General features: G+C 33.5%; 1 protein-coding gene across 7 annotated transcripts in view; it reads left to right on the plus strand.

Annotated features, from left to right (window-relative positions):
* LOC145329352 (uncharacterized) overlaps positions 1-12,250 on the plus strand; it is a 55,897-nt gene that overhangs the window by 33,065 nt on the left and 10,582 nt on the right. For 5 of the 7 annotated variants that reach the window (XM_080173414.1, XM_080173417.1, XM_080173420.1 and 2 more), the window contains 5 exons: positions 573-656; positions 3,922-3,996; positions 10,223-10,327; positions 10,940-10,985; positions 11,722-11,792. In XM_080173414.1, coding sequence (XP_080029540.1) covers positions 573-656; positions 3,922-3,996; positions 10,223-10,327; positions 10,940-10,985; positions 11,722-11,792 — 381 coding nt within the window. The remainder of the gene's footprint in view (positions 1-572; positions 657-3,921; positions 3,997-10,222; positions 10,328-10,939; positions 10,986-11,721; positions 11,793-12,250) is intronic. The other 2 variants (XM_080173419.1, XM_080173421.1) reach the window with 1 other exon arrangement.

Genomic DNA, 12,250 nt, shown 5'->3' on the forward strand with positions numbered 1-12,250 from the left:
TAAAGATATCGACTAATTCCCCATCCCTCCCCTGACCATGGATAAAGGTATCAACTAATTCCCCATCCCTCCCCTGACCATGGATAAAGGTATCAACTAATTCCACATCCCTCCCCTGACCATGGATAAAGATATGGACTAATTCCACATCCCCCCCCTGACCATGGATAAAGATATGGACTTATTCCCCATCCCTCCCATGACAATGGATAAAGATATGGACTTATTCCCCATCCCTCCCCTGACCATGGATAAAGATATGGACTTATTCCCCATCCCTCCCTGACCATGGATAAACATATTGACTAATAACTGAGGTCTATAACAGCAACCTTTATTGATGACAAAATTCCCCAGTCACAATATTCATGTATTGTATATCTAAAATAACCATAGGTCAGATAATATTTTTATTCTTTTTGTCTTAAAAATTAACTAATAATTATAATGTAATATTAAAATGTCTCCTTACCGCACCACCAAAAAAAGGACCCCTTTTTATTATTTTTTGCTTTTTGCTTTTTTTGTACAGTACTGGGTGGGGGGTTCCTTATATAAATATTATTGCTAAGGAATATCCTGACTACAAGTACCGGCCCCGCAAGAAGATGAAGACCTCCCCTGGTTGCCCAGTTGCCACGCCCCCCAAACAGAAGGTAAAAAATTCAGTACCCTGAAATCATAAAGATTGGCGTATTAAACAAAAGTCGCACTTGTCCTTACCCCTAAATAATAAATCACAATACTCCACCAAACAGAAGTTAAAAAAATCAATACCCTGAGATATTAAAGATTGGCGTATTAAACAAAAGTTGCACCTGTCCTTGCCCTAAAATAATCAATCACCATGCTCCCCCAAAGAGAAGGTAAAGGATTTTCCACCAAGATCATAAAAATTGGGATATTAAACAAAAGTTGCACCTGTCCAGTGTCCTTGCCCCCAAATAATTAATCACCACACACCCCCTAGCATCCTGTTACTTTAATCAAATATTTTATTAGCTCGCTATTGCTGTGCTAATTATTGATATTTTTATCCTAGTGCCATTACTCTTTACTATCAAAATACGTAAAAATAATTAAAACAAGGATGACAACATCCATAAAAGAGAAACTCTGAACTCAACAAACCGACATGAACACTTGTAGAGTGACAAAATGAAAGCAAATATTAATCTAAAGGTATACACAGTATTATGATTATTGCATAGATCCAGGATAATTCTGTTAAGGACATAACTACATATTATTGCATAAATCGCACCTAAATGTTACCGGAATCATCATTCAAAGTTTGAAATTGATAAGACAATTCTAACATGGCTAAATTAGCAAAAAGAGCTAACCATTACTGACGGACGTACAGACCCTAGTTATATAAAAACTTTAGTTTAAAAAAAAACTGTATTAACTTAAAAGGTCACCTCTTATTACGTTAATAGCTCTGTCTAGGATAGGAAATAATTTTCAGTAATGCGATGTTTTTCTGTATCCTTATAAAAAAGCAAGAGGATCTACGTCTATCTGTGTGTATGTGTGTGTACTGAAAGATCTCGCTAACCGCTGCTGAATGAACCAATATGGTTCTCTTTTACACATCCTAGGAAGGTTTACAACTATTTTGAAGAAGGGTACCAACACCCTTCCAAGAGAACTAGCCCCTAGAAAATATGTCCCACAAAAATTTTCTAATAAAATTGAAAGGGGAGGAATCGACTTTCCCTGCGTCCCTAGAAACATCTTGGGGAGTAGTCGCTAGTAACTTCCGAAATTACACCGACAAATCCGCGGAAAAATTTTAACAAGGGAATATTGGAGCGTAGCGGGGTTGTCAACACCCCCTTTTTAAAAATTATAAAATATAAAAATTTAATATGAACTTAATTCTCCTTTTTCACCTCATCAAGATTTTCACCTCCTTGCGGAAAACCCTTTGCACGCCATTGAATTTACCACAACATGATCAAAAAAATAGCCGAAAACCCCTTCCTACACAAGCATTTTTTAAAATAATTAATTTCTAACTGTATTTAAACTTAGAGAATAATTTTATACATAGAGCGAGCCTTCTATTAAGCTTGTTTAAATCAAAGCTTTTCTATAATAAGGGTCTGTTCGTCCGTCAGTCCGTCACGGACAGTTAGCTCTTTTTGCTTTTTTAAACAAGTTAAAATTGTCTTATCGATTTCAACTTTAGGTACGATTTAGGAAGCGTAACAGCTCTTTAATCTATACCAGAAAGTACGTACGTCTATTTAAAACATGCTGATTTTTGGACATCATATTTATGTATGTTATAATTACCCTATTCATCTGATTTTTGTAATTCCAATTCCCTTTACCACAAGGTACAATATTATAAGCGAAGCATCTCTAGAATCAAGTTCTAAAAATGTAATATGTCCTTAAACAGTATCCTGTATTTAAGAAGTTTGCAACAAATTTACTTACAATTTTGTTTCGACTTATGCATTAATATTCTGCTTTTTAAACTCTGACTCTCTACAATTTTAATGATCGTTTGTCCTACCGTTTCAGAGTTTCGCTTTTATGGATGTTGTCATCTTTGTTTGGTAGCGAAGCAAACTTATACCTTATATTGTCTGTACATCAGTTTGTCCTCCATAAAGCTGTAGGATGGATTCACTAATGGATTTTTAAATAACAGTTTACTGATCTTTTTTATCAGAGTCATATGTGCTTACAAATCCTTATATAAAAGTAACAGGATCTCTGTCTGTCTGGCTGCCTGTGTGAACCGAAGGATCTCAATAACTGCTGAACCGTTATGGTTCTCCTTTACAGGATATATTCTCATAGGTCCTGGGAAGGTTTATAACTATTTTTGGGGAGGGTACCACCATTCCCCCATTAAAAAACATCCCGAAAAAATAAATGAACCCCTACAAAATTATTTTTTTAATACTTTTTCTTTCTAAACGACAACGGAAAGTGGGTAGGGGGGGAAGTCGATTTCAATGGCCCATTAGAGGCCTCTAGGGGTGTAGCCGTTAGTTGTAGATAATTAGGACTCAAATAACTAAAAAGTTTTTGTTGTTTTAAACACCATTAAAAAATATGAAAATATTAATATTTCTTTTATGATCTTTTATTTTTATTTATTTATTTGTCTTTTTACGTACAACTCAAAATGAATATGATAAATTTTTAAAATTTAACCTTCCAACCAGCTTTTCGCGGATATTAAACTGAAAAATTAAAACTAAACTGGTATAAATTTTATGATTTTATTATTTCTTGAAAATTGTCTGTAATAACGATACTAAACATGATTTTTCATGATGGCAGAGAACCGGTTCTAATCTTGCGGATAATTATCGGATTCAAAGTCATGCTGGAAAAAATAATTAATAAATTTATTATATTTTCCTAATTGTAAAGAATTTTTATCCAACGTCATAATAATAATCCGAAACAAATATCATATCAAATTCTTTGGTAATTTCCTTCATTTTTAGTAGCAAAGCTACTCTATAGGTCCGTCAGACAGCCAGTAACACTATGATTTTCTCAGCTATTAATCAAGATAGACGGCTGAATTTTTTAGTTAAGATTCCTAGTATATATAGTGCATCTAATACATATATATTTTGTCTGTCTGTCTGCCGGTCATGCTTCAAGAGACACATTTTAAAGTTTTGTGATTTTCTTTGAGTTTTTCTCTCTCTTTTTTCTTTGATATGAGAACTTAACATCTGCTTAATAACTATGTCCGTTTGTCCATTCTAGGATTTTTCTTTTTATGTAGGCTTCTACATTTCATTTTCCCCTTTTAAAACTAGAATTGAAATTGGGGATAGGGTCGACTCTACCCATCTCTTAAATTCACACGACCTAAATATCCCTCTAGAAGCCTCTAGGGGCGTAGTCGGCCGTTAGTTACAAATATTTATTATTCAGGATCGATTACGATATGAGAATAATAATTCGTCGCATCCATATCTTCACAAGACAGTCACCACTGCGGGGGTACAGGTAAGAGATATATAGATAGATAGATAGATAGATAGATAGATAGATAGATAGATAGATAGATAGATAGATAGATAGATAGATAAATAGATAGATGCATACATAAATAGATAGATGGATGCATAGATAAATAGTTAAAAAGTTAAAGAATAAAAGTAGGTTCTGACATTTAAGTTTTTATAATCGCAAATATGAAAAAAATTTACAAAAGACGATAAAACTTTTGTCTGTTTTAATGAATGTTTTTTTTTCTAAAAATGTGACTTTTTGTTTTGATAAAGCTAAAAAATCTTAAAATATCTTTCTTCTATTTTAAGGTTAATGGCTCACACATGGTCTTTTTTGGGTACTTTAACCCCCCCCCCCGGGCCCCCCCCCCCCACCCTTTCTTTAATTTTCGTTTAAATCATAAGCGAAAGTGCAGGGAGAAGTAAAAATACAGAGCCTATACCTACGGTGACCTGACCTTGCGGGGCTACCCATCTCCAAATATAACCTATTGAATTACACAAAAATAGTGGAAAAATTTCAGTCATATTGGTTCAATATTTTTAATAAGAAATTTTTTTTTTTTTTTTTTTTTTTTTTGGGGGGGGGGTGGAGTTAATTTTTATTCTAGGGGCTCATTTTCTTGGAAGAGTGGTGGTACCCTTCTCAAAAATAGTTTAAAATCTGGATCAACTGCAGTTCACGGTAAAATATTCCTGGTAAGGAATATTTCCAAAAATCTATGAATTTTAAAGGCTGCTAGCTGCCAAACGGCTGAACGTACAGATCATACCCACACAACATTTTAAGAGGCATAAGAAGGCCTACAAATAATCTGAAATAGCTATAAATCAATAATGCACAATTATCTCGCAGTGCAGACAAATGAACGAAAAAAGCATATTTTACGCGTTTTTTCTTATACCGCTGAAAATGGTGTGTGGTGTTAATTTTATAAAAATTACTTTACACAGCATCTTCATATTGAAGACATCTCATATAGGGAGGAAGGGTACAATGGGCTGTTTATGTTACTAGTCCCCAAAGTTCTGAAATCTGAAAATAAGGGAAATGTGTTTTTCCCTATGCTCAACTATCCAGCACCCAAAAACAGGAAGGGAGAGGACATTGGGCTAAAGTCCCCAAAGTTTTATAAGATCGTTTTCTTATTCGTTAGCTCAATAATTTCGATTGGTTGGTTGAGTTTTCAAACGTTGCAACCACGAATTGTAATCCACAAAAGGGGTAATTTTGTGTATCATCATTGGAGATCTACATCTATTGTCTTATCCCTTTAGATCCATGATCTAATATAACATTACCTATCCTGACCTAAAGAACCCCCCCCCCCCCACCGTATTTTCATTATTTTAAATGAAGGGGGGGGGGGGGGTTCAGTGCTCCACATGGCACTGTAATGGAAAACACTCATATTTAATTTTAAGAATTACATAACATGTGATTAATAATCTTAAAATTTTGAATTAGATTTTACCACTTGAAAAGAATACAATTTTTGTAGCGATGCTTCATTTTGATTTTATTTTCTTAATAAAAATCAGGGATCTAAAGGGATAAGACAATGGCCGATAAATTGATGTACAGCCCCAATCCTGTCACACACAAAATTACTCCTTCTGTAGATTACAATTAGTGGTTACAACGTTTCTACACTGAACTTAATGAAACAACTAATCAAAATTCAATAATTGTCGCCAAAGTTGTAAAGCTAACGAATTAGAAAACTTTATCATAAAATTTTGGATACTAGTGTAATAAACAGCCCAATGTCTCCTCCATTCCTGCTAACAGTCGTCTTTCTTTTGGCCTCTAGGGGCACTTGATGAAAAGGGAGGGGGGGTTAACCCTTTATTTTTAATTTATAGTAAATTATTTTTTATGATACATAAAAATATGATTACAAAGAAAGTTTTAAAAGATTAATTTTAATAGATTAATTTATTATAAATATTCTTATACGTATTAAATATGATTATCTATGATTTGAAAAGTCTATCCGTCCGTCTGTCTATGAGAAACGAAATAATATAAACTGCTATTTAGAATAGACAATTTTAAATTTTATTTTCTTCGCTACTTAAAGATGTTGTCATTTTTTTTTTTAATTAAAAATTTAAAGACAAACATGAATCATTAAAGATCAAAATTTTTGAATTAAAATGATAAAATTCACGTAAATTTTTAGTTCGTAAAATTTGTTCTAAAAGTCTAAGTTTTTATTATGTTTTATTAGCGTAGGTAGTTACTTTAAGTTTGGTAAGGGGGGATTTTTCTAGAGGCGATTTCTTTAGGGAGGATGATTGCACCCTTCCTCAAAATAGTTACAATCCTTCCCAAGTAGACAAACAGACAGTTATCCTGCTACTTTTAAATTAAAAATAATTGTCTTTTTGAAAAATTCATTGTTTTTAATTTCTTTATTAAAATATTATTATGAATAAAATAAAAACATTCTGATTTGATTTTTAAAAAGATTTGAATTATAATTATTTTTTGTTGTTGGATATTTTCATAAGTAGCGTAGCAATAGGTTGTGTGTGTGTGTGTGTGTGTGTCTGTTTGTACCGAAGGATCTCGCTAACCGCTGGACCGATATGGTTCTCCTTTTCAATGTAGCTTCTCATTGGTCCTCGAAAGATTTATAACTATTTTGGGGAAGGTTACCAACAACCTTCGAAAAAAAAATCGCTCTTTAACTCCCCCCCCCAAAAAAGAAATATTTGTCTTTTTCTTTATCTCAAAGGCCCTATAGGATCTAGGAGCATAGCCGCTATAGTTACTTTAAAAGCACGTCGATAACTTCATTAATCCTCAAATTATGATTACAAAAATATCGGTAGAAAAGTTTGGACACTGCTAGTTTGTACAACGTTTTAAAAGTACCTAAAGTTTTTAGTTCAAAAGTTTGGGGACGATTATGATTTACAGTCCAATGTCACCTCCCTCCCTGATATATTTAATGAAATTTGCCTAATATTCCAGGGATAAGACAATGGCCAATAAATTTATCCCCAATGATGACACAAAAAAGTACCCCTTATATAGATTGCAATGTAGATTAGTGGTCTAAACGTTTACACACTTAATTCAATTAACCAACCAATCAAATTCAAATTAAAATCAAAATAAGAAACGATTTTATAATATTTTGTGGACTAGTGTAATAAAGAACCCAATGTCTCCTCCCTTCCAATATTCTAAATAAATAATTTAATATTGCATGATGTTAAAATAAATTTCTAAACGGGAAATCAAAATATTTTTTTTTCTAGATTTAAATTTCCTCTCTCTCTCTTTGTCTCTATCTCTCTCTCTCTCTCTCTCTCTCTCTTTGTCTCTATCTCTCTCTCTCTCTTTCTTTTTGTCTCTATTTCTCTCTCTCTCTCTTTTTGTCTCTATCTCTCTCTCTCTCTCTCTCTCTCTCTCTCTCTTTTTGTCTTTATCTTTCAATTTCTCTCTCTCTCTCTTTCTGTCTCTCTGTCTCTCTCTCTGTCTATCTCTCTCTCTCAATTTCTCTCTCTCTCTCTCTCTCTCTCTCTCTCTCTCTCTCTCTCTCTCTCTCTCTCTCTCTCTCTCTCTCTCTCTCTCTCTCCCTCTGTCTCTCTCTATGTCTCTAGTTGTCAACTTATTTTTGTCAATTTACTTCTTTCTTTGTCTTTTACACCCCCACCCCACTCCCTTCCCTAAAAAGGTGTTTCTTTAAAGAAGACAAATTTTTAAAACTGAGGTGGATTCTTAAAATAAAATTGCCCCACTAATCGCTTAGTGGGGCATCATTGTTTTCGTGAAAAATCCTCCAAAATCACATATAAATGTACAAAAATTAGATAAAATCTTATGTTAATAACCCTTCTATGATTTTGTTTAATTTTTGTAGATTTTTAATGTAATTTTGGTGTTTTTACGAAAATAATTTTGCCCCACGAAGCGATTAGTGGGGCAATTTTTTTTAAGAATCCACCTCTGGACTCTAAATTATACTGGTACCCAAAGTTTTATATTACATTCTCTGATTCATTGGAAAAAAAATTGTATTGAACTCTTTTATTGATTCCTGATTGGTGGGTTCAACCTAGCAGTGTCGAATCTTTTCTACCATTAATTTTAATCTTTATTAATAGTAATCTTGTTTTTCATAATGAGTGATGTGTACATTAAATTATCTTCCATTATCCTATCCTTTAGGTTCCATGCGAAAATTAAACACCCCTCATCTATAAACAAAACTAACAGTATGTCTGTATGTCTTTTTGTCTCTGTACCGAAGTATTTCACTTAATTATCACTTAACCGATATGGTTCTCCTTTTCAGTTAAGCCTCCCATAGGTCTAGAAAAGGTTTATAACTATTTAGAGGAAAAGTACTTCCATCCTCCCAAGAATAATAACCCATGAAAAAAAAAATAAAAAAATCAAATGGAGTGTCGACACCCCCCCTTTTCCTAAAGCACCCATAGAGGTCCCTAAAGCGTTTCTTTTGTATGTTCTTTAATATTTCGCTAACTTTGATACTTGTCAAAATTAAGAAACACTTTTTTTACTATCTCGCATGTTATTTGCACTAATTTTTTTTGTCGCGACAGATTGAAAAAAAAAGTAAATTTGACTAATGATTTCTGAGAAGGAAGGCATTAATTCTTAAAATTGCAATATAAAATTAAATGGATTATAGCAGCTTACTAGCGGTAACTCGACCCCCCACTTCAAATTTTAATAAGAAAAAGTAAGAAAAACATTTGGAGGGTTTAATTTTTTATATAAAGTGGCGATTCCAATTTGAAGGATGGTCGTACCCTCCTACAAAATCTCCCGGGACCTTTAAAAAGCTTCGCTGTAAAGGAGAACCATATCGGTTAAAATTTAGCGAAGGACTTTTATAAATAGGATTAGGATTAGGATACAGACAATTAGTCATTTAAACAGATAAAGAGATAGTCAGATAGATAGGGAGACATACAGACATATAAATAAACAGAATGATGAATATATAGGTAGACAGACACACAGACAGATAGACAATCATTCATTTAGACATATAAATAAACAGAATCATGAATAGATAGATGGACAGAGACATACACATAGACAATCAGACAATCAGATTGATAGATAAACAGAATCATGAATAGATAGGTGGACAGACAGACAGACAATCAGTCATTCAGACAGATAGATATACAGAATAATGAATAGATAGGTGGACAGACAGACAAACAGATAGACAATAAGTCATTTAGACAGATAAATAAACAGAATCATGAATAGATAGGTAGACAGACACACAGAGAGATAGACAATCATTCATTCAGACAGATAAATGAACAGAATCATGAATAGATAGAAGGACAGACAGACAGACAATCAGTCAATCAGATATATAGATAAACAGAATAGTGGATAGATAGGTGGACAGACAGACAGATAGACAGACAATCATTCATTTAGACAGATAGATAAACAGAATAGTGAATAGATAGGTGGACAGACACACAGACAGATAGACAATAAGTCATTCAGACAGGGAGATAAACAGAATCATGAATAGATAGGTGGAGAGACAGACAGATAGACATTCAGTCAATTAGATAGATAGATAGATAAACAGAATAGTGAATAGATAGGTGGACAGACAGACAGACAGATAGACAGACAATCAGTCATATAGACAGAAAAATTAACAGAATCATGAATAGATAGACAGACACACAGACAGATAGACAATCAGTCATTTAGACAGATAAATAAACAGAATCATTAATAGATAGGTGGACAGACAGATAGACAGACAGACAGACAGACAATCAGTGATTTAGACAGACAAATAAACAGAATGATGAATATATAATGGACAAACACACAGACAGATAGACAATCAGTCATTCAGACAGATAGATAAACAGAATCATGAATAGATAGGTGGACAGACAAACAATTAGTTATTTAGACAAATAGATAAACAGAATCATGAATAGATAGGTGGACAGACACACAGACAGATAGACAGATAAACAGAATCATGAATAGATAGGTGGACAGACAGACAGACAAACAATCATTCATTTAGACAGATAAATAAACAGAATCATGAATAGATAGGTGGACAGACAGACAGATAGACAATCAGTCATTCAGACAGATAGATAAACAGAATCATGAATAGATAGATGGATAGACAGATAGACAATAAGTCATTCAGACAGTAATATTTATTTATTTTCAGCGGCTGCCAACTGGTTATCCGGATGACCGTCTTAAATTGCGTGTGACGATTGACCAGCGGCTAGCGGTCAGGCCACCATCCGCTATGTCCAGATCTTCACCAAAGGTAAATAGAAAGATTTATAAACAGTGTGTTTATTTAATATATAAAACAAAGCAGAATGATGTCTGTCTGAAGCTTAAGACCTCAGTAACCGCTGAACCGATTGGCTTATACTCTTCAGGGAATACACCCCCTCAATTTTTTTTCGTTTCTTTTACATATTACGAACGAATGAATCTATATAGAAGGCGGACTTTCCAATACCTCTAGGGGCTAGTTAAATAAAAAGTATTTTACCCACTTACCCCGTTCAGAATTATTTCATGGTATTTAACAAATTAAGCCTTAAAAACCGGTTTTCTAATATGCTTCATTTTTGAAATACCAAATTATGACCAAGGTCATTGTTTCGAAAACACAACCTTCAATGCACATAGCTTCCAAACGGCTTGCAGCACAGTTTTAACAGACAGACAGACGTACAAGCAGACTGACAGATTGACAGACAAACAGATGGACAGATAAACAGACAAAAAAATAAAAATAACAGACATACATTCAGACATACAAACAGACAGACAAACTGACCGACAAACTGACAAACAAACAGAATACAATCAAACAAACAATCAGACAGACAGACAAACAGACAACCACTGCATAATATTGTGTCAGGTGTTTCAGGTTCCTGGTTCTCCAACGTGTAGTTCTCCAGATAGACCAGGAAAGATACTTAGATACTATTACAAATAGCTAAAAACAAGCTAAAAAGCAAACCGAGCTCCATGGATCCTTGAAAGTTGATTATGCTCCTTTATGATTTGAATATAATCAAAAAGTTTCAGCCTTCTATCTTTTTCATGAGCTGAGCAAACCACGTTTCCCCCACTTTGCCTCTAACGGACAGACGGAATTATAGAGTATTTTCGCTACATATATGATACACCCTAGTATATATACGTTTTGGGAAACACAGACAAAATAAGCTTTCCAGTAAAAAAACTACTTTTTTTTTTTTTTACTTTATTGACATTTTAATGCAAGATTTAAATAATAGAGGCTGCATCCCTAGCCTCTAGAAGCACTGCTCAAAAGGGAGGTTGAAAAACTCCCCTTCCACATAATTACTTTAAAAGCACATGGAGGGTTGAAAATTTCTATTTAAGGTGGGGATTCAAATACCAACCCCCTAGATGAATTATGTTGTATTTTAAAGCAAAAAAAAATGTTATACATTGTGGATGTTGCACCATATTTTCGCCAAATCTACATAATAAAATCCTTCCAGCTGGCTAATATAACGAACCCTCCCATCCACCCCTTTTACCCCAACCCCTTCCCTCCTACTGGATAAAAGTACTGACCAATAAATGAGTAGCAAGACCTAAATTGACAACAAAATTTCCCCTGTCATAATATCCACGTATATTATATCGAATGAAGCTAAGTATCTTTGTCAGAATCCCTGTATGAGAACTGTTATCGCCCGCAGGGTTGGTATCCCTACCATGCCTACCCTCATCACCAGGTAGTAACATCCCCCGCCCTACCCATATAAACCCAACCCCCCAAAAAAAAAATCTCTTTAGGGAGGGCGGTGACTTTTATCACAATAGTATCCAAAGTTTTATAATTACTTTTTTTACTCTTTGGCTAAACAACTTGAGGGACTTTTGAATTAAATTGAATTTTCATTGTTTGGTTCATTAAGTTTTATACCAAACGTTTAAACCATTAATTGTAATCCACAGAATGGGTAATTTTGTGTATAATCATTTGGGATGTACATCAATTTATCGGCCATTTTCTAATTCCTTTAGATTCTTAAATTTCTTAGACACTTAATATATAAATATGTTTTATTTATATTTTTTCTTTAGCTTGATGTCACTTTAAAATTAGAAATTTCTTTATTTTTTTTGTAAACTGTTTAACACAAAAAAAGTATCAAAATTAATTTCGTTTAGTTAACAGAATTTTTAAAAA

The sequence above is a fragment of the Acartia tonsa genome, chromosome 10, assembly GCF_053477335.1.
Source record: "Acartia tonsa isolate MP-2025a chromosome 10, ASM5347733v1, whole genome shotgun sequence".
Taxonomy (NCBI): domain Eukaryota; kingdom Metazoa; phylum Arthropoda; class Copepoda; order Calanoida; family Acartiidae; genus Acartia; species Acartia tonsa.